Genomic DNA, 25,132 nt, shown 5'->3' with positions numbered 1-25,132 from the left:
TGGGGGCTGGTCCCTGGGCTGGCCCCGCTCTCCAGATGTCCCAGGGCCATGACAGGCACCAGGCGAGTCCTGCAGCCCGACCCCAGACCCTGCTCTGCCCCCTATGAGGGAGAAGTAGGGAACCGAGCCCTGCTGGGGCCGGCTCTGCCTGGTGACTGATGATGCTGCCCAGACCCGATGCTGCCTGGCCCCTGGGCTGGGGGTGCCCAATCCCCGGGGCCGTGGGCAGCGTCCCGGGGCTGGTGCTCGGAGCTGGGCAGAGAAGGTCTCAGTCTGGGGGTCTCGATGACTTTCCAGCTCTCTCCCTCCTGAGCAGCGATGGGGGCAAGTCAGATCCTGGGGGCCGGGAGCTGCTGGGCTGAGGCTCTGCTGGTGACAGTGACGGTGCTGAGAACCCACCTGGCTCATTTCACAGAGCCCTCAGGTGAGTGGAGACCCCAGCACCCCGGGGAGCCCCGTCCTGGGCAGCGCTGGGTGTATCTGGGGGGGTCGTACCCCAGCACCCCAGGGAGCCCTGTCCTAGGCAGCGCTGGGTGTATCTGGGGTAGGGGGGTGATCAGACACACATGCCCCAGGGAGCTCCATCCTGGGCAGTGCTGGGTGTATCTGGGGGGGTCGGAGCCCACACACCCTGCGGATCATGTCCCAGGTGGGTGCTGGGTGTATCTGTGAAGTTCAGTTTGGACTGGACGACCCCACATGCCCCAGGGAGCCGTATGCCCAGCTGGCGCTGGGTGTATCAAGGAGATCAGACCCCACATGCCCTGCGGATCCGAATCCTGGTCACAAGTGTATTGGGGGAATCGGACCCTACTCACCCCTGGGTGCCGTGTGCCAGGCAGCCACCAGGCGTATCAGGGGAATTGGATCCCACACACCCCAGGGAGTCCTGTCCTGGGCAGACGCTGGGTATATCAGGGAGGATCAGCCCCATATACCCTGGCGAGACCCCATCCAGGCAGACAGCAGATGTATGGGGGTGGGGGGGAATTGGACCCCAGGCATCCCAGCGAGTCCTGTCCTGGGCAGGTGCTGGGTGTGTTGGTCTCTGTCTTTCCTCCATGAGCTCCGGCTTCGCCTGCGGTGTTTGGGGGGGCCCCAGGGTGGGCAGGGGGAGGGGCCATGGGGATCCAGGCCCCTCCCATGGGAGTGAGACACAATGCACAGAATCATTCCCCTTTACACCCCCTGTCCCAGGGGAACCTGGGGTGAACCCACATTAACAGGCTGCTCCAGAGCCAGACCCTGGGGCCTTCTCCTGCCCCACAGTGACTGGCCCCCAGCCTCCCTGCGCCTGGCTCCCAGCTCCCCTGCGCCTCCCCCATCTGTGCTGTGCCCCCCTGTGACTCAGTCTCCCTGCACCCTGTGCCCCACCCTGCCCCCATTTCTCTGCTGTGCCTCCTGCCCCACCCCTCCGCCCCGTGCCCCCTGCTGAGTGTCCCCCAGGCCCCCAACCTGCCCCTCCCCCACATCTCCCCACAGAGGCATAGCGAGCACCCTCCATACCCTCCGACCAGAGGGGGCCCCACAAGGAAGGGGGCCCCTAAAAGTGGCAAAAAAAATGTAAGGTATAACTAGGTAAGTGACATTTATTGACACTATTGCACAATCCATGTCAGTTTTACAGTATGATACTGTCCTCAGCGAACTTTTACAGAGGATTAAGAAGGCAGAGACACATGTTCAGTACCTCAGGCCACAGATCCCAAACGAGCTGATTCAACTTGTTGCCAGTAACATTCAAGAGGCCAACATAGCGCAGCTTAAAAAAGCAAAATATTATTCAGTTATTTTGGACTGTACTCCCGACGTGTCACATTGTGATGCAGTAGGGACTGTCTGTGTGGGGAGTGGGAGAGCAGGGGAGGACTTTAGGGGATGGACGATGCCAGGGCCTGTAACCTGAGCTAGGTAAGGGAGGGGAAAGGTCAACACCTTTGCCGGGAAGGGGACAAAGGAAGGGAGTGGCAGGAGGGAAGCAGTTTGAGTTTGGGCTTGGGGCTGTGTGGGCGGAATTCAGGGGATCCTAGCTAGGATCCAAGCACCCTGAAAGCCCAGAAGGACTCGGTGGAGGGGTCCTGACTGTGCCTGCAAGCTCTGCTGTAACCTGTGTTCCTGTTGTCCAATAAACCTTCTGTTTTACTGGCTGGCTAAGAGTCACTGTGGGTCCCAGGAAGAGGGGTGCAGGGCCGGACTCCCCAACACTCCGTGACACACATGAAGAACAGATGTCTGTGGTGTTACGCTTTGTTGAATGCTACAGTGAAGATGGTGTCAATATTCGTGAAGCGTTTGTTGGTTTTCTTAATGTTCATGATACAACTGGCGAGGGCTTATTGGAAGCGTTTCTTGAAAAGGCAAACAACTTAGGAATCGACATTGCTGACAGAGGCCAAGCTTATGATAACGGCGCAAATATGAGAGGAAAGAATAAAGGAGTTCAAGCCCACATGCTAGAAATAAATGACCGTGCCTTGTATGTACCATGTGGAGCTCACACTTGGAATCTTGTGATCTCAGACGCGGCAAAGTCATCGAAATATGCCATTGACTTTTTCGGTCTGATTAACAGAATATACATTATCTTTTCTTCTTCACCTTCATGTTGGGATATACTTCAAGAACATATGCCAATATCTGTTAAAGGGTTATCGGACACTCGTTGGGAGTCGAGAATTGATGCTGTGAAGCCATTGCGTTATGACCTTGAAGAATTGTGCAATGCTTTGTCATCTTTGCGAGAATATGCGCTCAAAAAGAAAGATGGCAATACAGCAACAGAAGCCGGTGCACTTTTAGACCATGTTACTACGTGGCCTTTTGTTCTGACTGTGTACACGTGGTACGATATACTATTTCACATCAATAAAACCAGCAAATTAATTCAGTCACCAGATGTGTCAATTGACGTACTGCAGGCAGAAGTCGGTGCTACAATGAAGTTTTTGGAAGACTATCGAAATACAGGATATAACTCTGTGGTCACAAATGCACGTGAAATAGCAGAGCATGTGGGTATTGAGCAGGTGTTTCCAGAAACCAGGGTGCGACGTAAGAAGAGAATGTTTGATTACGAATGTGCTGATGATTCGAGTCGTCTTTCTGCTGAAGAAAAATTCAAATCGCAGTTCTTTCTTGTTCTCACTGATCAGGCCATATCTTCTGTTTCATCGCGATTTGACCAACTCGTGGAGTGGTATAAGTTGTTTGGATTTCTGTACAACGCTAACAGCCTGAAGCAGCGTCACAGAGAAAATGAACTGGAGAATCACAGCAAACATTTTGAAAGAAAAATGGTAGACATTGATGCCAACGAACTCATAATGGAATTGAATCGTTTTATTTATGTCATCAAGAAAGAGAGAGGACTTGTCACGGCAAACAATTTTTTAACGTACATATACAAGAACAGCCTTCAGGAGATAGATCCGAATCTTTGCATTTGCATCAGAATTCTTCTGACCACACCAGTTACTGTCACTGGTGCTGAAAGGAGCTTCAGCAGAATGAAACTGATCAAGAATATCCTGCGCTCCACCATGACAGATGACAGGCTTTCTGCGCTTGCAGTTATCTCCGTCGAAAACCAGATTGCCAGATCTCTGGACTATGACGCATTGATTAACCAATTTTCGGAGAACAAGGCTCGAAAGAAGCGCTTTGCATAAATACGGAATACATGTACACTGTAGGCCTATGTATACATAATATGAACCCTGTATATTGTATAAAATAAATACCACATTCCAGTTTCTGCATTGTAAGGGGCCCTGGACATATGTTCGGAGGGGGCCACATTCTGTGTTGCTACGGCCCTGTCTCCCCGTTACTGTCATTCCCGCCCGCCGCAGTCCTGTGGGTTCCTGTCAGCGCCCAGTGGATCCAGGGTGGTGCCGGGGGTGGGGGGATCCTGGGGCTGTGGTTGTCCGTCCCCCCCCGCTGAGCTCCAAGCCCCGGGGCAGGGGTCGAGTCCCTGAGCCAAGCCAGTCTCCCCCCCAGAGCATTTCCTGTACCAGATAAAGGCTGAGTGTTACTTCACCAACGGCACCCAGCGGGTCTGGTATCTGTACCGGGACATCTACAACAGGCGGCAGGATGTGCACTTCGACAGCGAGCTGGGGGTGTTCGTGGCGGACACGGAGCTGGGACGGCCTGATGCCGAGCACTGGAACATCCGGCTTGAGAGCCTGGCGCAGGCGCGGGCTGATGTGGACACGTTCTGCGGGTACAACTACGAGGTGTTCGAGCCTTTCACCATTGACCGGAGAGGTGAGTGCACGGGGGGGGAGAGGGGGGGAGACAGCAAGCTGGGGCGGTTCGAGGCGGACACGGAGCAGGACCGGCCTGAGACACTAGCAGACACGGAGCTGGGGCGGCCCGACACCGAGGGCTGGAACAAGGACCCGGCGATCCTGGCGGACCAGCGGGCTGCGGTGGACACATTCTGTCGGTACAACTACGGGGCGGCGCAGGCGGGGAAGGTGGTCGGCCGCACAGGTAAGCTGGGGGCGGGGCCAGGAGAGGGGGTGGGGCTCCGAGGGGGCGGGGCTCTTGGGGGGAGTGCAGGGGGCGGGGCCGCAGCACAACACGCTCCCCTTCTCTATGGGCCCGGTCCACCCGCTGGGCTGGGGGGTAACAGAACGTCTCGTGCCTGGGGGGGGACAGCTGGGGCGGGGTAATGGGGAGGAATCTCCCCCCTCCTCCGCTGCCCCCGGGTCTGGCTGCGGCGCCTCCTGTCTGCAGAGAGCAGAGCCCCACGCCCGGGTCAGTCTCGGAGGGGGACCCCTCCCCCTTCCCTGCCCCCTACCCCTCTGAGGGATTCAGCCCCCAGCGGGCCCCCCCCCAGACCATCTGGGGCAAGCTGCTGCGGCTCCTACCCCCATTCCTGGGCGGTGGGGGCCAGGTAATGGGGCAGAACTTCCCACTCCCCCCTCAGGGTGCCCCCTGGCTGGGGAGTGGGAGCAGCCCCTGGGCTGAGACCCCATCTGCCTGGGCCCCAAGGATCACACAGTCCCTGACTCTGTCCCCATGGGGGTAACAGGATGCAACGCCCCTCGAGCCCTTTCTGCAACAGCCTGCCCAGGGCAACGGGGGCAGGAGAGAACCAGTCCCACCCCAGGGCAGTGAGAAGGGAACAAGATGGCCAGGGAATCGGACCCCACACACCGTGGGGAGCCCTGTCTGTCCTAGGCACGTACTGGGGAATGGGACCCACACATCCAGGGTGCCCTGCCCCAGGCAGCTGCCAGGTGGATCGGGGTCGGAGTTGGATGCCCTGTCCTGGAAAGGTGCTGTGTGTATGGTTGGGGGGGATTGGACTCCACACACCCTGGGGAGCATCGCCCTAGGCAGGTGCTGGGCATACTGGGGGGAGGATATTTCCCTAGAGGGGCACCTGTTCTCTCTGAGCCCCCCTCCATCTCTGGACCCTTTCCCAGCTCTCTCTCTCTCTCCCCTGTTCAGCCCAAGGTGAAAGTTTCTCCCACAAAATCAGGGTCCCACCTCCACTCCCACCTGCTGGTTTGCTCTGTGACGGGGTTTTACCCCTCGGGGATCAAGATCAAGTGGCTGAAGAACGGGCAGGAGCAGACAGCCGGGGTGGTGTCCATGGAGCTGCTCCAGAACGGAGACTGGACCTTCCAGATCCTGGTGATGCTGGAGATGAGCCCCCAGCGCGGGGACGTCTACACCTGCCAGGTGGAGCATATCAGCCTGCAGGGCCCCCTCGCCGTGCACTGGGGTAAGAATGCTGGGTCACCCAGCCACCACGAATACCAGCCCAAGCCAAGACTTCAAAGCGCTGTCTGCTGTAGCCTTTTATTCTATTTCATGTTAATTATGTTCCAGTGGGTTCAGCTCTGGGCTACATGTAGCCTCAAGTTCAACAACATTATCTCTGTTTGTTCTGGGTTTAGAGCCCATGGGACCATAGCCACCTAACCCCTACACGAGCATCTGTCTGTCTTTTAGCGGTTTTATTAAGGTTACCAACAAAGGTCTAAATGTCACAGCACATACAACCCCTAAAGATAAGTACCACGTACTAGTTACACCTACACCTACACCTAGTACCACGTACTAGTCACATCCTCCTAGAGATGGTGTTTGTCTGGTGCCCTCTCATGGATTGACCATCAAGATACGGGAGTGGTTCCTGCTGGAGTTTTCCGTAGGAAGCTCCATTTTCCTGCTCTGAGCACTTTGAAGTATTTATTAATAACTTTGATTAATTTCACTTCCTGGTTTTTATACTCCGTGTGCGGAGTTGAAATCCAGGGTGCTGCGTTAGTTGCTCCTGCAGTGGGTTGAGGTGGGGTTTGCTGACTGTTCAGTATCATGGAATTCATTTGCTGCTGTCTTTCTTACACGTCAACGCTCGTGAAAATTTAGGTTCTTGGTAAAGTACTGATCATGTCCACGCTGGGAGCACTCTTCCAGAAGTGCTGAACTCATTATCTAAAGCTTATCGATATATTCAAACCCAGCAGGTGCCAACGGTAAAAAACCATTTTGCTTTGGGATTTACAGATTAATTAGATTAGGCATTTTGGAAACAACAGCTGTAACACTTCATTTAATTTTTGATTATCAGTACATGGATCTGAAGAAGTTGGGGGGGGTTTATGTACAAAAGCTTATGCCCAAATTAAATCTGTTAGTCTTTAAGATGCCACTGGACTCCTTGTTGGTTTTGTGGCTACAGACTAACACGGCTGCCCCGTTAAGATGCCATGATCCATCTGGTTTTTGTACTGGCCAAATTGGAGAATTGCACATGCAAGTACACACACAAATGATTTCCTGTTGCAGCAGAGATTCAATGGTTTTAGCAGTATAAGGTTTGGCCTGATTTGGAAAAGGACACTGCTTTTGTGGGGGGAATTTTTCTTCTTCAATTTTAACAGTTACATCCATATTTTTACATGTATGCTTGTGTTTAGCAAAAGCATCAACCCTACTCACAATTTTTAGAGCACTTGTACGAGCCCTGCTAACCCAAATCTATTGACCTGGGCTGGGAGCATCTGTTCTCCCTGTCTCAGAGCGCAAGGACAAGGGGACACTCAGTGGGATGGAAAGGGGCAAATTCACACCTGGTAAAAGGAAGGACATTTTCCACCCACTGTGTAGTTATTCTGTGAACTCACTGCCACAGGACATAACGGACCCAAGAGCTGAGCAAGGTTCACAAAGGGATTGGACATTTCTGTGGCTCACAGGAGTATCCGGGACTAGAACAGTTCATGCTGACAATGGGCAGTGATATCAGACCTTGCGATGCAGGGCCTGAGTTGATCTCTGAGGATCACAGACCAGGAGGAGCCCTGATGTGGGGCAGATTGTCCCACAGCTGCCCCTGCAGGCCCTGGCCCCTGGTTCTGCCCAAGCTCGTGCTGGTCACTGACCCAGAGGCCCCTGGCTCTGACCCGGCCCGTTCCATGTCCCTGTTTCAGAGGCGCAGTCTGACTCCGCCAGGAGCAAGATGCTGACGGGGGTCAGGGGCTTCGTGCTGGGGCTGATCTTCCTGGCGCCCCGACTCCTCATCTACCTGAAGAATAAGAAAGGTGAACGGCTCCGGGTGGGAGCGGGGCACCAGGGGGTCTGTGGGGTGATGTGGGACTCGGGGGGCTCAGGGGAATCCAGGCCTGGCTGCAGGCTCCCGTCCCCAGCAGGGGCTGCTCAGAGTCTGGCAGGGGCCTCCCGGCTTCTAGTCCCCTGCGGCCAGGGCTGGATCAGACCCCCCCCCTCCTAGGGCAGGGACAGAGCAGGGGCCATGGGGAGATCTCAGTGCGGAGCCCCAGGGCCAGGCTGGGAGCTCCCACTCTCCCCTCACCCGGCCGAGCCCCCGGGGTGGGACAGACCCCGACCCCTCGCAGTGCAGGGAGCTGCCCCTGCCCCGGGCTCAGAGCGTTTCCGTCCCCTCCACCGGGACAGGGATCCTGGGTCAGGGATTTACAGTAATAACGGGGGGGGGACCCCAGATCTGGGGGCCGGAGTGGGGCTGGGTTCCTAGTGAGGGGCGTTCCATGCCGTGGGGCAGGGGCTGGAGCTCTGACCCCCAGGAACCGGCTCCCTCGCCCAGGGCTCTGACCATGTTTCACTTTGTTTTTCAGGGCGCCCCATTCCCCAACCTGCAGGTAATTTCAATCCCCCTCCCCCATTAAACCCGCCTCCCTCTACACTGCACAGGCTGCCTGGGGCACCCATGGGGTGGCTGCTTCTGCCCCTCGGCCCATGACACCCACCCAGCTCAGCCCCTGGGCAGCTGGGCACTGGGGCTTGGCCCCGTGGAAGAGGAGACTGCAGCTCCCTCGGTCCCCGTTCAGGCCGATCCCCGAGCTGCTCCCAGGGGCAGAGGGTCCTGGGTCCTGCCGAGCATTGCCCAGCCCTGCGGCTGCCAGGCAGTCACTGGAGCGCCCCCTCCCGGGGACCCGTCCCTGCCCCTCAGTCCCAGCAGGGCCCTGGGGTGACCCTGTCACGCTGTCGAGTGGCTCACGAGTGTGGGGACCAATCTCAGGGCACAGTTAGTACCCGGGGCACCAACCCCAAATTGGCTGAGTTCTGTACTGAGATTTCACCGAAGTATCGAGTGTGAACTCCGCAGGCCCTGTAACAGCGCAATCGTAGAGCCCCAGACAGTCCCCTTGGGCTCTCCGATCTGTCTGGCCACCCGGCCAGCCTGCCCTTGTGATCGATCGATCGTCCCTTCCACCCCAAATCACAGCGACATTCGGTCACTCCCTGTCCCACAGGACCAGTCGCTCTCCCCCGGGCAGTGGCACCTTCGATCTCACTGCACAGACAACGCTTGTGGCCAACCCTGTAATAACCTCAGTAAAGATCTGTTAACAAAGACAAAGCACTGGGAGTTCTTGAGAAGGTTACAGCAGGTCACACCCAGTGACAGAAATTACACTGACATGAGCTGCAGTGCAGACTTACTCTAGGGCCGTCTGTTGCTGGGCTGGAGGGCTCAGGGCTGTGCTGGGGAGGGGCCTGGGCAGGGCCAGATCTGACTGGAGGGAGGGGGCAGGACCGCAGAGGGAGGCTCTGGGGCAGAGGGGCTGTGGGTTCCCAGTCCCAGTGCAGACTGGTCCCCTCTCTGGGGGTGGGGGCAGCAGGGAGGAGGCCCTGGGAAGCGGGAGCCCCAAGCCCCTTTCCCAGGGGAGAGGCAGCTGCCGGGAGGGATATGCTCCTGTCCCCCTGGAGAGCCCAGGCTGCAACCCAGCAGCACGGACACCCCGGCCTGGGGGGCAGTGCCATCCCGGTGGGGGAGCGTCCCTGAGAGCGAGGAGGAGGCCGTGGGGACGTCCCTGTCAGCTGCTCCCATGGCCTGTCCCACCGGGAGGGGACACAGGACGAGGGCGTGAATCTGTGTCACTCAGAGCCTGGCCTGCTGCTCCTACTGCTGGCCAAGGCCCCTGCCATGGAGTCTCCTCTCCAGTGCCCCACACAGACCATCCTGGCCCTGCTCCTATCCCCACCCCGCCACACCCCACGGCAGGGCTGGCTGTAGGCACCAGCTTTCCAACATGTGCTTGGGGTGGCACTTTCCAAGGGACTGTGCTCCAGTCCCCCCCGCCTTTTTTTTTTGCTTGGGGCACACAAAGCCGGGGGCCGGCCCTGAACCAGGATGTGCCCTGTCAGCTGAGGCTTTCAGGCTGAGCTGGAACTGACGCTGCAGTTCAGGCTGCCCTGCTGCTGGGAAGCCCGAGCATCATCCCCCGGAGCTGGGCCTGGGCTGCGGCGGCGAGAGGGGCTCAGCTCCAGGGGATGATGCTCTGGTTGTCCAGCGGCAGTGCAGCCTGGGTGTGGGGTGCCGGGGAGGGAGGGAAGTGGGGCCCGGGCTGCGGCGGCGAGAGGGGCTCAGCTCCAGGGGATGATGCTCGGGCTCTCCAGCTGCAGTGCAGCCTGGGTGTGGGGCGCTGGGGAGGGAGGGAAGTGGGGCCCGGGCTGCAGCAGCGAGAGGGGCTCAGCTCCAGGGGATGATGCTCTGGTTCTCCAGCGGCAGTGCAGCCTGGGTGTGGGGCGCCGGGGAGGGAGGGAAGTGGGGCCCGGGCTGCGGCGGTGAGAGGGGCTCAGCTCCAGCGGATGATGCTCGGGCTCTCCAGCGGCAGTGCAGCCTGGGTGTGGGGCGCCGGGGAGGGAGGGAAGTGGGGCCCGGGCTGCGGCGGCGAGAGGGGTTCAGCTCCAGGGGATGATGCTCTGGTTCTCCAGCGGCAGTGCAGCCTGAGTGTGGGGCGCCGGGGAGGGAGGGAAGTGGGTCCCAGGATGCAGGGAGGGTCCTGCCGTTGCTGCTGCCACTCTGTCTCCCCAGGGTGGTGCGGCGTTTCCCCGCCCGAGGGGGCTGTGCAGGGCGCCACCAGGCTGGGCAGGGAGCGTGGATCCCGGCTTGCGCGCTGACAGGGCGAGTGGCTGGGCAGCCTGAGCTGCCAGGGAGCTGCCCCCTCCTGCCCCCGGACCCATCCCACCGGGCACCTCAGCCCTGCGCTGCCGGCCCTGGGCGGGGAGAGGCAGAGCCCAGCTCCGAGTGGGGCAGAGAAAGGGGAATGCTGCCCTGCTGGGGGACCCCCGGCCTCAGGCACCTGGGGGTCAGTGTCTCTCCTCTCGGCTCTGCCTGCACGGGGCTGGGGAAGCAGCTGTCAGCGCCTGCCCCTCTCAGACAGTGCACCCCCCCATCCCGCTCGCAGCCTCTTCACTTGTACCTCCCCCCATCACTCCTTCCCCTTGTACTCTCCCTTCACCCACTCCTCTCCCCTTGCACCCTCCCCCAGCCCTGTCCTCCCGCACCCCCCTTCCTCTGCCCCTCTTCTCCTGCAACCCTCCTGATCCCCCCTCTCCTCCTCCACATCACACCCCACTTGTCTGCCAGTGTGGAGCCCCCAAGCACCCCCACACCCGCTCCTCTGCCTGAACCCTCTTTACGAGATCCCCATCCCTTTCCGAGTGCAAGGTTTGAGGGTTAGTCCCTGTGCCGTCCATGTGCATTTGGAGCACTAAAGTTGGGTTTGTGGGGGACGGGAGGTGAGATTTATACTAAAGTGAACTAAAAGTAGGAGAAATGGTTTGATCCTCACTGCAGGTGTGTCATAAACAGATAGCTAAGGGTTAATGTCTCTTTCACCTGAAGCACCTGACCAGAGGACCAATCAGGAAACCGGATTTTTTCAACTTTGGGTGGAGGGAATTGAGTGTTTTTGTCTTTGTTTTCTGGCTGCCTGCTTGCTCTGAGCTTTGGAGAAGTAGTTCTACTTTCTAGTCTTCTGTTTCTAAGTGTAAGGACAAAGAGATCAGATAGTAAGTTCTATGGTTTCTTTTCTTTGGTATTTGCATGAATATAAGTGCTGGAGTGCTTTGATTTGTATTCTTTTTGAATAAGGCTGTTTATTCAATATTCTTTTAAGCAATTGACCCTGTGTTGTATCATCTAATACAGAGAGAACATGTGTACTTATTTTTCTTTCTTTTTATATAAAGCTTTCTTTTAAGACCTGTTGGAGTTTTTCTTTACTTCAGGGAAATTGAGTCTGTACTCACCAGGGAATTGGTGGGAGGAAGGAATCGGGGAGATTTGTGTGTTGGATTGCTAGCCTGATTTTTGCATTCCCTCTGGGGGGAATAGGAAAGTACTTTTGTTTCCAGGACTGGAAGCAGAGAGGGAGATTCACTCTGTTTGGATTCACAGAACTTGTGTCTGTGTATCTCTCCAGGAGCACCTGGAGGAGGGAAGGGAAAAAGGATTATTTCCCTTTGTTGTAAGACTCAAGGGATTTGGGTCTTGGGGTCCCCAGGAAAGGTTTTTCAGGGGGACCAGAGTGCCCCAAAACACTCTAATTTTTTGGGTGGTGGCAGCAGGTACCAGGTCCAAGCTGGTAACTAAGCTTGGAGGTTTTCATACTAACCCCCATATTTTGGACGCTAAGGTCCAAATCTGGGACTAAGGTTATTACATGAGTGGCAGCTGGTGGGAGATAGACAGAACCCAGAAGCCAGTAGAAATATTATATTTTTCTTTTCTCTGCTAAGGGCTTTTTAGCAGAGAGAAACAGTTTGGTTTTAAAAGGGAACCAGAGAGAAATTTTTTTTTTCTGCTCTCTCTGGCAGTTTGTGGCTTGCATGTTAAGCAGAAGTCGTTAAGGACTATTAACAGTCTTTTGTCACACAATAGCACTCCCATTGAGAGTCATACCAGCACTATATGAATGCAAATAAAGTGGTTTTTCAGGTTTACTTGACATTGAAGATTAGCTAGAGAGAGAAAAGGAAAAAAGCACTGTTGCTAGGCAGACTTCAGGAGGCAACAGAGAACCTGCAGTGCAGAAGATAAACACCGGAGGGCACCCCAACACAAGAAAACAGGAATCATGACTTCTAAGGCAAATATTGACGCCGAAGAGCAAATCAAAGAAGCTGAACACAGGCGACAACTGGAAATAAAACAAAAAGAGATGGAGATGAAAGAAAGAGAAGAACAGATCAAAGAGGCAGCCTTCCAAAGAGAACAGGCAGCCCAAGAGGCAGCACACAAAAGAAAACTAGAAGAAGAAGAGATAGCCTACCGAAGGAAACAAGCAGAAGAAGAGTTGGCCCACCACCGAGAAATGGAAAAACACCAAAAAGAAATGGAAAAACAACAAAAAGAAATGGAAAAACAACAAAAAAAGAATGAAGAGAAGGAAAAACAGAGAAAACATGAACTGGAGTTGGCAAAAGCTGGGCTGCATGTGCCAGCCAACCCTAACAACCCGGCGCCAATTATTGCTCCACAGCACAGGAAATTTCCCACCTACAAGGCAGGTGATGACACCGAGGCCTTCTTGGAAAATTTTGAAAGAGCCTGTCTTGGGTACAGCATTCCCGAAGACCAGTACATGGTAGAATTGAGGTCACAGCTCAGTGGACCTTTAGCAGAGGTGGCAGCTGAAATGCCTAAGCACCAAATGAATGACTATAAACTTTTTCTAACCAAGGCCAGATACAGGATGGGGATAACCCCAGATCATGCCCGTCGGCGCTTCAGAACCCAAAAGTGGAAACCAGAGGTGTCATTTCCCAAACACGCCTACTACATTGCAAAAAACTATGAGGCCTGGCTAACAGGAAACAACATTCAAACCTTAGAAGAACTGAACCTCCTCATACAAATGGAGCAGTTCTTGGATGGTGTTCCTGAAGACATCACACGGTACATACAAGATGGAAACCCCAAGAATATCGCTGAGGCGGGGGAGATTGGAGCCAAATGGATGGAACTGGCAGAAAGCAAGAAAGCTACTGTCAAGGGGAACGATTACCCCAAGGGGCACACAGACCATAAACCCTACAACCGAGGACAGCCAAAGACCCCACATACCACCCCAGTAAAGCCACAGATACCCTACCCTTCAACCTCACCAGTCTCCAGTAACTCACCTCGGCCCAGTGACCCATCAGATGGAAGATGCTTTAAGTGTAATGAACTGGGACATATCAAGGCCAACTGTCCCAAGAACACCATGCGAGTGCAATTCATTACACCACCATCACACCAAAGATCCCCAGGCCCGGATGCCTCTCAAATACCCTTGGAGCGAAGGGAAAATTTGAGAGTGGGCGGAAAGAAGGTTACTGCGTGGAGAGACACGGGGGCACAAGTGTCAGCTATCCACCAATCCTTCGTTGACCCCAAATTCATCAACCCAAAGGCCAAAGTTACAATTTACCCCTTCATGTCACAAGCTGTAGACTTGCCTACAGCTCAACTGCCTGTCCAGTACAAAGGCTGGTCAGGAATGTGGACTTTTGCAGTCTATGACAATTATCCTATCCCCATGCTACTGGGGGAAGACTTGGCCAACCAGGTGAGGCGGGCCAAGAGAGTGGGAATGGTTACACGTAGCCAAACCAGGCAAGCTTCCAGACCCATTCCTGTTCCTGAACCGTCCACAGACGCCCCGTCTGTGTTACCAGAGACCCAGACAGAGGTAGTGGACCCGGATTCCATGCCAACCACTGAAACAGCCACAGCACCTCCAGTCCCAGGCCCGGAACTGGAACAGCAACCAGCACCAGCAAGTGCAACCCCATCTTCAAACTCAACGCCAGAGGGCGCCAGCGAGCCAAAACTGGCAGAAGCAACAGACAGCCATACCCAAAAGGCTCAGCCGGAGCCTGAAATACCCTCAGGTGCACCAGCGGAGAGGGGTTCACCAGCAACGGAAACAACCCCATCACCTACATCGCTTTCAGAGGAACCAAGCCCAAGTCCACAGTCTGAGGAAAAACTGGTGACCCCAGCCTCAAGGGAACAGTTCCAGACTGAGCAGGAAGCGGATGACAGCCTTCAAAAAGCTTGGGCGGCGGCACGGAGCACCCCACCGCCTCTCAGCTCTTCTAATCGATCCCGGTTTGTTATAGACCAAGGACTTTTATACAAGGAAATTCTTTCTGGTGGACACCGGGAAGAATGGCAGCCGCAAAAACAGTTGGTGGTTCCAACTAAGTACCGGGGGAAGCTCTTAAGCTTAGCCCATGATCATCCCAGTGGCCATGCTGGGGTGAACAAAACCAAGGACCGGTTGGGGAAGTCCTTCCACTGGGAGGGGATGGGCAAGGACGTTGCCAAGTATGTCCGGTCTTGTGAGGTATGCCAAAGAGTGGGAAAGCCTCAAGACCAGGTCAAGGCCCCTCTCCAGCCACTCCCCATAATTGAGGTCCCATTTCAGCGAGTAGCTGTGGATATTCTGGGTCCTTTCCCAAAAAAGACACCCAGAGGAAAGCAGTACGTACTAACTTTAGTGGACTTTGCTACCCGATGGCCAGAAGCAGTCGCTCTAGGCAACACCAGGGCTAACACTGTGTGCCTGGCCCTAACAGACATCTTTGCCAGGGTAGGTTGGCCCTCTGACATCCTTACAGATTCAGGGTCTAATTTCCTGGCAGGGACCATGGAAAAACTGTGGGAAACTCATGGGGTGAATCACTTGGTTGCCACCCCGTACCACCATCAAACCAATGGCCTGGTGGAAAGGTTCAATGGAACTTTGGGGGCCATGATACGAAAATTCATCAACGAATTCTCCAATAATTGGGACCTAGTGTTGCAGCAGTTGCTGTTTGCCTACAGGGCTGTACCACATCCCAGTTTAGGGTTTTCACCATTTGAACTTGTGTATGGTCACGAGGTTAAGGGGCCATTACAGTTGGTGAAGCAGCAATGGGAGGGGTTTACGCCTTCTCCAGGAACTAACATTCTGGACTTTGTAAGCAACCTACAAAGCACCCTCCGACACTCTTTAGCCCTTGCTAGAGAGAACCTAAAGGATGCTCAAGAAGAGCAAAAGGCCTGGTATGACAGACATGCCAGAGAACGTTCCTTCAAGGTAGGAGACCAGGTTATGGTCTTGAAGGCGCAACAGGCCCATAAGATGGAAGCATCATGGGAAGGGCCATTCACGGTCCAAGAGCGCCTGGGAGCTGTAAACTACCTCATAGCATTTCCCAATTCCTCACTAAAGCCTAAAGTGTACCATGTTAATTCTCTCAAGCCTTTCTATTCCAGAGACTTACAGGTTTGTCAGTTTACAGTCCAGGGAGAGGATGCTGAGTGGCCTGACGGTGTCTACTACGACGGGAAAAAAGACGGTGGCGTGGAAGAGGTGAACCTCTCAACCACCCTGGAACGTCTGCAGCGGCAACAAATCAAGGAGCTGTGCACTAGCTTCGCCCCATTGTTCTCAGCCACCCCAGGACGGACTGAACGGGCATACCACTCCATTGATACAGGTAATGCTCACCCAGTCAGAACCCCACCCTACCGAGTGTCTCCTCATGCCCAAGCTGCTATAGAACGGGAGATCCAAAACATGCTACAGATGGGTATAATCCGCTCATCTACCAGTGCATGGGCATCTCCAGTGGTTCTGGTACCCAAACCAGATGGGGAAATACGCTTTTGCGTGGACTACCGTAAGCTAAATGCTGTAACTCGTCCGGACAACTATCCAATGCCACGTACCGATGAGCTATTGGAAAAGTTGGGACGTGCCCAGTTCATCTCTACAATTGACTTAACCAAGGCGTACTGGCAAGTACCGCTAGATGAACCTGCCAAGGAGAGGTCAGCATTTGTCACCCATGCGGGGGTGTATGAATTCAATGTCCTTCCTTTCGGCCTTCGAAATGCACCCGCCACCTTCCAGAGGCTGGTAGATGGTCTCCTAGCTGGACTGGGAGAATTTGCAGTTGCCTACCTCGATGATGTGGCCATTTTTTCAGACTCCTGGCCCGAACACCTACTACACCTGGAAAAGGTCTTTGAGCGCGTCAGGCAGGCCGGACTAACTGTTAAGGCCAAAAAGTGTCAAATAGGCCAAAACAGAGTGACTTACCTGGGGCACCAGGTGGGTCGAGGAACCATAAACCCCCTACAGGCCAAGGTGGATGCTATCCAAAAGTGGCCTGTCCCAAAGTCAAAGAAGCAGGTCCAATCCTTCTTAGGCTTGGCCGGATACTACAGGCGATTTGTACCACACTACAGCCAAATCGCTGCCCCACTGACCGACCTGACCAAAAAGACCCAGCCAAATGCAGTTAAGTGGACTGATGAGTGTCAAAAGGCCTTTACCCAACTTAAGGCAACGCTCATGTCGGACCCTGTGCTCAGGGCCCCGGACTTTGACAAGCCATTCCTAGTAACCACGGATGCATCTGAGCGTGGTATAGGAGCGGTGCTCATGCAGGAAGCAACAGATCACAACTTCCATCCTGTCGTGTTTCTCAGCAAGAAACTGTCTGAGAGGGAAAGTCACTGGTCAGTCAGTGAAAAGGAATGCTATGCCATTGTGTACGCCCTGGAAAAGCTACGCCCATATGTTTGGGGACGGCGGGTCCAACTACAAACTGACCATGCTGCACTAAAGTGGCTTCATACTGCCAAGGGGAACAACAAGAAACTTCTTCGTTGGAGTTTAGCTCTCCAAGATTTTGATTTTGAAATTCAACACATCACAGGAGCTTCTAATAAAGTTGCTGATGCACTCTCCCGTGAGAGTTTCCCAGAATTCAGTAGTTAAAAAGTGTTCTTAAAATGTAGAAGTCTGTTAGTTATATACTTAGGAGTATATGTAAAGGTGTATGTGTTGTATTAATCTGTTTATTTTCAAGTTCTAGAAGGAAATCGCCGCCAGTGAGCTTCCCCACTGTCTGCAATTTGGGGGGCGTGTCATAAACAGATAGCTAAGGGTTAATGTCTCTTTCACCTGAAGCACCTGACCAGAGGACCAATCAGGAAACCGGATTTTTTCAACTTTGGGTGGAGGGAATTGAATGTTTTTGTCTTTGTTTTCTGGCTGCCTGCTTGCTCTGAGCTTTGGAGAAGTAGTTCTACTTTCTAGTCTTCTGTTTCTAAGTGTAAGGACAAAGAGATCAGATAGTAAGTTCTATGGTTTCTTTTCTTTGGTATTTGCATGAATATAAGTGCTGGAGTGCTTTGATTTGTATTCTTTTTGAATAAGGCTGTTTATTCAATATTCTTTTAAGCAATTGACCCTGTGTTGTATCATCTAATACAGAGAGAACATGTGTACTTATTTTTCTTTCTTTTTATATAAAGCTTTCTTTTAAGACCTGTTGGAGTTTTTCTTTACTTCAGGGAAATTGAGTCTGTACTCACCAGGGAATTGGTGGGAGGAAGGAATCGGGGAGATTTGTGTGTTGGATTGCTAGCCTGATTTTTGCATTCCCTCTGGGGGGAATAGGAAAGTACTTTTGTTTCCAGGATTGGAAACAGAGAGGGGGAGTCTCTCTGTGTAGTTTCACAGAGCTTGTGTCTGTGTATCTCTCCAGGAGCACCTGGAGGGGGGAAGGGAAAAAGGATTATTTCCCTTTCTTGTGAGACTCAAGGGATTTGGGTCTTGGGGTCCCCAGGGAAGGTTTTTCAGAGGGACCAGAGTGCCCCAAAACACTCTAATTTTTTGGGTGGTGGCAGCAGGTACCAGGTCCAAGCTGGTAACTAAGCTTGGAGGTTTTCATGCTAACCCCCATATTTTGGACGCTAAGGTCCAAATCTGGGACTAAGGTTATTACAAGGTGTAAACGGGGATTTCTGTGGTGAACAAGGTGGTCACATTGGGGGGGGAGCCCAGGGCTGGAGTGGTGAGCAGCCAAAAATTTTTTTGCTTGAGGTGGCAAAAAAACCTAGAGCCAGCCCTGCCCCCTGGCTATTCGCCACCCTGCGGCTGTGCTAACCAACGTCTGTGTCACAACTTAACTATCAGGCGCTACGTCAGCCCCACGGCGTCAGGACTCCTGGGCTCCAGCCCAGCTCTGAGTACGGGCCCTGCTGACTCCAGCCCCTCGGCTTTCCCTGCGCAGGCCCCGTCTGGGGGACAAGTGGACGGGGCTGCGCTGAAGGGCTGGTGGAGGGGAGGGAGGGACTGGCTGGCTCAGGGGGTCAGGGATGGGACATGGGGCCTCTGCCCTTTTGGGGCTGGGGGCTCTGATCCAGCCTCAGGGCAGGGGACTGGCTGGCTTAGGGGGCTGGGGCCGGGACATGGGGCCTTGGGAGTCCAGGGCCGTCAGTCCGGTGTCAGTGTGAAAGTCCCCGTCCAGTTGCCCACAGCCCCGTGGAGACGTTTCTCCGGCCTCGTGACCCAGAAAGGGTTAACGCTCTACGTCGTTTCACACCCCGTCTGCCTGTGGGAGGACAGATGGACAGACTGACGCCTGCTTTCCCCTTACCTGGTTTCACTTCCTCCCCCCCCCCTGCCCCAGGGATGGTTCTGAGCCCCCCCAGCCCAGGGGCCCCAGCAGCATCCAGCACTCTTTGCTTCCCAGCCCTCCCACCCCGACTCTGCCCAGCGCCCGGTGATGCCGGGTTGGCACCGCGCTGCCACTGGCCGAGCCCCGGAGGTGTTACCCCGGCCCAGCATCTCTGCCTGTTTGTGCGTCAGTGAGACACCAGGTCCCATGGGTGGGCGTCATTTTGGTGCCAGGGATTTTCCACCTGAAACCACCCAGGCCTGCAGCCTGGCTGGCACCCGGGGGCTGGCCCAGCCCCAACCCTGCACTGGAGAGGAATAAACTGCGAGTAAAATGCAGCCCCGGTCGGTGTCCTCACCCCACGGTACAAAGGGGACACTGAGATCAAGGGACTTGTCAGAAACCACAGAACTGTGATAGAACCCAGGAGTCCTGGCTCCTAGCCCCCTCCTCTCCCCCTGCTCTGATTCACCAGCCCCACTCCCCTCCCAGAACTGGGAGAGAACCCAGAAGTCCTGGCTCCCAGCCCCTTCCTGCTTTAACCACCAGCCCCTATTTCCCTCCCAGAACTGGGAAAGAACCCAGGAGTCCTGGCTTCCAGCCCCCGCTGCTCTAACCCACCAGCCCCCATTCCCCTCCCAGAGCCAGGGAGAGAACCCAGGAGTCCTGGCTCCCAGCCCCTCCTGCTCTGATCCATCAGCTCCACTCCCCTCCCAGAGCTGGGAGAGAACCGAGGGGGGTCCCGGATTCCCAGCTCTAACCATTACACCTCACTCCCCTCACAGAGCTTGGAATAGGACCCAGGAGTCCTGTCTCCCAGCACCCCCACACTAGACCCGACTCCTCTCCCAGAGCCAGGACAGAACCCAGGAGCTCTGGCTCCCAGGCCTGCCTCCCTGCATGCTAGAGACAAGTATGGGGTCTCTGTCCATTTGGGGTGCTCTGAGAAGTGGGGCTGGCGTGGAATGAGGAGTCCTGGTTGAGGGTTTGGGGGTGGTCAGGCTGGGGGTGCAGACAGAGGGGCAGGCTGTGGGTCACAGATGCAGACATCCCTGCCCAAGCGGGACCCTGTGTGGCCGGCTTCCCTGCGGGCCAGTTCTGGGGGTATTGGGGGGGGGGTCTGTGGGACACGTCCCTTCCCTCATGGGTGAGGCACTTCCCAAGAAATCCTGCCCATCCTGCACTTCCCCCACTGGATTCCCCCCTGCCCCCGTTCCTGCTCCCCCACCCCATTCGTGCTCCCCCCCCCCAGCTCTATGGAGCAGGTGCTGCTGCGGGTGTGAACGGAGCCCCCGGTGACGCTCTCAGAGACAGACATGGGTCGTGCCCTGTCTCCACGGCATCAGCAAATGCTGCTCCCTGCAGGGACCCCAGCCCAAGGGACCCCCCGTCCCATCCCACCCCAGCACAGACCCATAGCGAATCCCATCCCAGAGCCGACAGCCTGCCCCACGGGGCTCCAGAGAGCAGGACGGGGTGAGCAGCAGTGGGGTGAATCCAGGGGCTCAGCAAAGACCAGCTGCTCCCCATGGAGTGGGGGTCAGGCGCTCTCCCCCCTGCCCACCCAGCTCGCACCCACCCAGCAATGGGGGGCTCTGGTGGGGCCAGGCCAGGTGACAGGGCAGTGCCAGGTGCTGTAGGGCCTGGCTATGCAGGGCTCGGTCCCTAGCCGGGGTCGCTCGGCACTGATCTCAGGCAAAACCACCCCCTCCCCTAGTTTCCATGGGGTGAGAATGGCTACGGGGGGGGGGGGGGGGATGACAACATTCTCCGCAGGTGATTGGTTGAACCCAGGCAGGGGTCTCCACAGCTTTACCAGCTCCTATCTGGTTCTGGGGCTGGTTCCGGCTCAGCGTGGGGAACCCTCCCTCATCCCATGGGGACTAACAAGCCCTGATTCTCTGTGTCCTCTCCTCCTGCAATCCCCTCACTGGGCTGTGGATGGGGGGACGCCAGCCGGGGCTCTCCTGGCACCACAGAGCCGGCGGAGACTCCAGCAGGGCCTGGCGATGGGGGCCAGCAGTGCGCGGTCGAGGGCTGGGCTGTCACGCGGACATTGGGGCTCCTCAGGGCGTCCTAGGGGGTGAGATTGTTGCAGAGCAAAGGGCCAGTGCATAAATGGCCGACACTCTGTCGCCTGGCAAGTAATGGCTGGGGCCCTTCCCCCCCCTGCAAGGGGATGCTAAAGGTGGGGGAGAACAAAGAGATCAGGTGACCCCCTAGACCGGGAAAGGGGCTGAGCAGAGAGCAGGGGCTGGAGGGGTTTTGGGAGTCTGGAGCTGGCCGGGGACGAGGAGTGAAGTGCAGACGTGGGGGTCTGGCTCACTGCCCCCCAGAATGGACCCGGCCGAGTGGTCCGGTTCACTGTATCTACAAGCTCTGTGTTAGACCCTGTTCCTGTCATTGAATAAACCTCTGTGTTACGGGCTGGCTGAGAATCACGTCTGACTGCGAAGTTGGGGGGCAGGACCCTGTGGCTTCCCCAGGACCCCCCCTCCCCCAACTGGCCGAGACTGGCCAGGCTTCTGCCCCAGTTCCAGGCGGCTCAGCTCTGAGGAGACAGGTGGGGCCCCACAGGTGGTGGGAAGCCCAGAGCCAGCGGTGCACTGGGGTCCGGCCAGGGGGCAGAGAGACGCAGGGGAGTGGGGACAGGGGGTGAAGAGGAGCTCTCGGTGGGTGGCTGAGCCAGTGGGGTCTCAGGGCACAGTGCAAGCAGAGCAGACCAGGGCTCCTTATGAGCATGGGCCCGGCTCCATGGGGCCACGGGCGCCATTGTAAACCTGGCACTGCCCTCCCCCCAGGCAGCTGCGCCCCCTCCCCTGCCAGCCAGCACCCCATGAGCCCCCAGGGGATTACCAGGGTCCTGCCATAGCTGCCTGGCTCTGTCTGAGGCCAGGCTGAAGGTGGATCCCTCTAGGGTAGCTCCTCCCTGGGTGCAAACCAGCATTGCCGTAGGGGGCATGTTGCTGATTCACACTGCCGAGTACCTGGGCCCAATTCAGCCTCACGTGGCCATTTCCATGCATCCCTGTCACCGGGCGGGATGGGGTCTCCAGGATCCCTGCGCCAGGCCCCGACGGGAGCGTCACGGCCGCAGACGTGTTTGGCTCCGGCTCCACACTCAGGAACGTCTCTTTCCCGCTCTGCACTGGCAGGCGGCTGCGCCAGCCCCGCCTTCCACTGGGGGCTGGAAACAGGCTACGAGCCAGCCTCAGCCAGCTCCTGGCCGGGTCCCCCGCACTGGTTCTTGGGCCTTGACCTGTAACTGCAGCAGCTCGTTCCCCCCACCAGGCATTTACACCCCTTGGCTACAGAGCGATGGGAGCCCCTGGCAGCTGAGCTCCTCCGGCCTCCTCTAGGTCAGCTCCAGCCCCCGCACGGCCCAGCAGCCCTTTGGGATTCATTGCTCGGCCTCACGGGACCAGAGCCGGCCTCAGCGTTCCAGCTCCGCACCAGATTCACTGGCACATAACAGGGGCAAAGCACTCGCCCCCATGTAACTGGCTGCATGACGCACCGGGCGGCGGTGAACAGGGCTGGGCTCGGGGATAAAATCCAGCTGCCAGCAGTTGGTGCAGGCCGCAGGCCACGGGCCGGCCTTGCAGGGGGCCATGGATCCGCACGTGGGTTTGTTCCTGGCCCGTATTTTCACGGGGGGTGAAGGAAAACAGAGCAACGGAAAAAGCCCCAAGCAGGGCGAGGCCAGGCGGGGTTGGAGGGAGCCAAGGGGGCAGGACACCAAAAATAACAACCCCCAAAAGCAGCAAAATTCTAGTTGATATATTACAACACAACTTCCAACATTACTCACAAACATTCCACCAGCCGCCGGCTCAGCACTGGGGGCACTCGCTGCCTGTCAAACCCCGAAAAGCCAAGACAGTCACCCCGTGAAACGTGTGTCTAGCGGCACCAAGAAAATCAACTGAATCCCCCCCCAGCCGCCTGCTGCAGGACGGGCAGTGTCGCCGGAGCGCTGGGCTCGTGTGGGATTCAAACTCCGCGGCACGGCCCAGACCCCTGTGTGTCTCCACACCTTAAATAATACAATTAATTTAAAATAAAACAACCCAACCAGCGTCCTTCTCTTCGCTCCTCGGCTTCTCCCACAGGGGGAGGTCGCTGAAGGCTTTTAAAATACACCCAGAGCAACGATCCCTTGCAAACAACCCAGGGGGGGGGGGCGGATCTGAGCCCTGGGGAGATGTTAATTAACGGGATTTGTTCTATATTGTAACTGATACGGCAGGGAAGGGACAGAGCAGGTGTACGGCAGGGAAGGGCCATGGAGCCCTGCCCATGTCAAATAATATTAATTAGTACTAGGGGGAGGGGGCACCCCACTGATATTAATTAATTCGTTTTGCTCCATTGATATTAATTAGTCCAGTGGGGGAGGGGTTGTAGCCTCACAAATCAATACTAATTATCATGGTGGGGGAGGGGAGGGGAGAACCCCACTGAGATTAATGTCAAAGGAAGAAATGTTAATTAGTGCGGCGGGGGAGGGGGACTGGAGCCCGTTGATAGGGATGAAGGAGGTGGAGGAATCCCAGCCTGGACCGGACCAGAGGCCCATCTAGCCTGGCCTCCCGCCTGTGGCTGCTCTGGGTGGAAAGGGCAGGAACCCTGCAGGAGGTGACTAAACAGGGAATTAAACGAGACCTCAGTGAGGACGAAGTTTCCTCCTGACCCCATCCCTGCAGGCCAGCACCTGCCCTGAAGCATGAGGTTCGTTGTCACTGCGACAGGTGTCAGCACTGTGGGGAGGGGGGATGGGAGCCCACTGGGGTTAACCCAGGTCCTCTATCCACGATGCTGCCCAGCATAGGGGAGCCGGCCACCCTGCTGACGTTAATTAACTCTGGATCGCTCACAATGTTCATTAGACATTAATGGCTTTGCAATTGGGCTACCGGGTCCATCGTTACGGGGTGGCTCCAGTCTGGGGTTAAGCTGAGGGGCTCTGGGAGATATGGAGGGTGTGCCCTGAGACACTCTGGGGAATATGGCCCACGGGCAATGAGGGCTGTTGCTGGGGCATTCTGGGAGCTCTGGCTGGAGGATTGTGGGGCTCCGAGGGATCCAGCCAGTGCATGGATGTAACTGTCCTCTCTCTACACATTAAAATACAAGAGGGCTCTAAGCGGTGACGTCTCTTCGGTGTCTCTCTCCGGTCCCTGGTCCCAGTGGCAGGTGCATCAGTCTCAGTGGCTGTGGGTGGTCGTGACGGGTCCATCCCTCGGGTGGTCGGTAGGTCCCGTAGCTTCGCTGCTCGGGGGTGGTGGGGCCTGGGCCAGGCTGGGACGTTCCCTCAGGGACCAGGGCAGGGCTCACAGGGGTTGATCCTAGCCCAGGAAACAGACGGGTCCCACCTCGAACCCAAACTTCTGGTTGGGCTCCCCAAAGTCCGTGAAGTGCACGTCCAGCAGGGGGAGCTGCTCCACGCGGGGCGTGTTCACCTCCAGCACCGTCCTGTCCGGGCCCTTCCGCCGCTGCAGGGAGAAGGACGGGGGGAGGGTCAGGCCGCGGGGTCAGCGCCTCCAGGGACTGTTCCTGCCACGGGCTCCCCCGCGGGGTCTGTCTCGCCGCGGCGACCCGGGCTCTGCCCTCTGTTCCTGCCCTCTGTCCCCGCCAACTGTCTGGTCATCCAGCCTCCCTCCTAGTGTATCCATCCATCCTTCCATCCTTCCCTCCATCCTTCCAGCCTCCCTCCTAGTGTATCCATCCATCCTTCCCTCCATCCTTCCCCCATCCTTCCAGCCTCCCTCCAGTGTATTCATCCATCCTTCCCTCCATCCTTACATCCCCCCTCCTAGTGTATCCATCCATCCTTCCCTCCATCCTTCCCTCTATCTTTCCAGCCTCCCTCCTAGTGTATCCATCCATCCTTCCCTCCATCCTTCCAGCCTCCCTCCTAGTGTATCCATCCATCCTTCCCTCCATCCTTCCCCTATCTTTCCAGCCTTCCTCCAGTGTATCCATCCATCCTTCCCTCCATCCTTCCCCCATCCTTCCAGCCTCCCTCCTAGTGTATCCATCCATCCTTTGCTCCATCCTTCCCGCCTCCCTCCTAGTGTATCCATCCATCCTTCCCTCCATCCTTCCAGCCTCCCTCCTAGTGTATCCATCCATCCTTCCCTCCATCCTTCCAGCCTCCCTCCTAGTGTATCCATCCATCCTTCCCTCCATCCTTCCAGCCTCCCTCCTAGTGTATCCATCCATCCTTCCCTCCATCCTTCCCCCATCCTTCCAGCCTCCCTCCAGTGTATCCATCCATCCTTCCCTCCATCCTTCCAGCCTCCCTCCTAGTGTATCCATCCTTCCCTCCATCCTTCCAGCCTCCCTCCTAGTGTATCCATCCATCCTTCCCTCCATCCTTCCCCCATCC

At 56.4% G+C, this 25,132-nt stretch overlaps 2 protein-coding genes across 2 annotated transcripts in view; one reads left to right on the top strand and one right to left on the bottom strand.

Annotated features, from left to right (window-relative positions):
- The first annotated feature begins 52 nt into the window (after positions 1-52).
- On the top strand, positions 53-8,239 carry LOC127033079 (HLA class II histocompatibility antigen, DR beta 4 chain-like). The gene is made up of 5 exons (XM_050920885.1): positions 53-424; positions 4,000-4,273; positions 5,439-5,740; positions 7,455-7,565; positions 8,115-8,239. The coding sequence occupies exons 1-5, from the start codon at positions 319-321 to the stop codon at positions 8,237-8,239; spliced, it is 918 nt and encodes a 305-aa protein (XP_050776842.1). The 5' UTR covers positions 53-318.
- A 14,329-nt stretch (positions 8,240-22,568) lies between these two features.
- LOC127032741 (collagen alpha-2(XI) chain-like) overlaps positions 22,569-25,132 on the bottom strand; it is a 52,356-nt gene continuing 49,792 nt past the window's right edge. The window contains exon 60 of the mRNA XM_050920243.1: positions 22,569-24,236. Coding sequence (XP_050776200.1) covers positions 24,090-24,236 — 147 coding nt within the window. The 3' untranslated portion in view covers positions 22,569-24,089. The remainder of the gene's footprint in view (positions 24,237-25,132) is intronic.

Source organism: Gopherus flavomarginatus, chromosome 12 (assembly GCF_025201925.1).
Source record: "Gopherus flavomarginatus isolate rGopFla2 chromosome 12, rGopFla2.mat.asm, whole genome shotgun sequence".
NCBI lineage: Eukaryota > Metazoa > Chordata > Testudines > Testudinidae > Gopherus > Gopherus flavomarginatus.
Note: the sequence above shows the minus strand (reverse complement) of the source record. Positions and strands in the feature narration are given on the sequence as shown.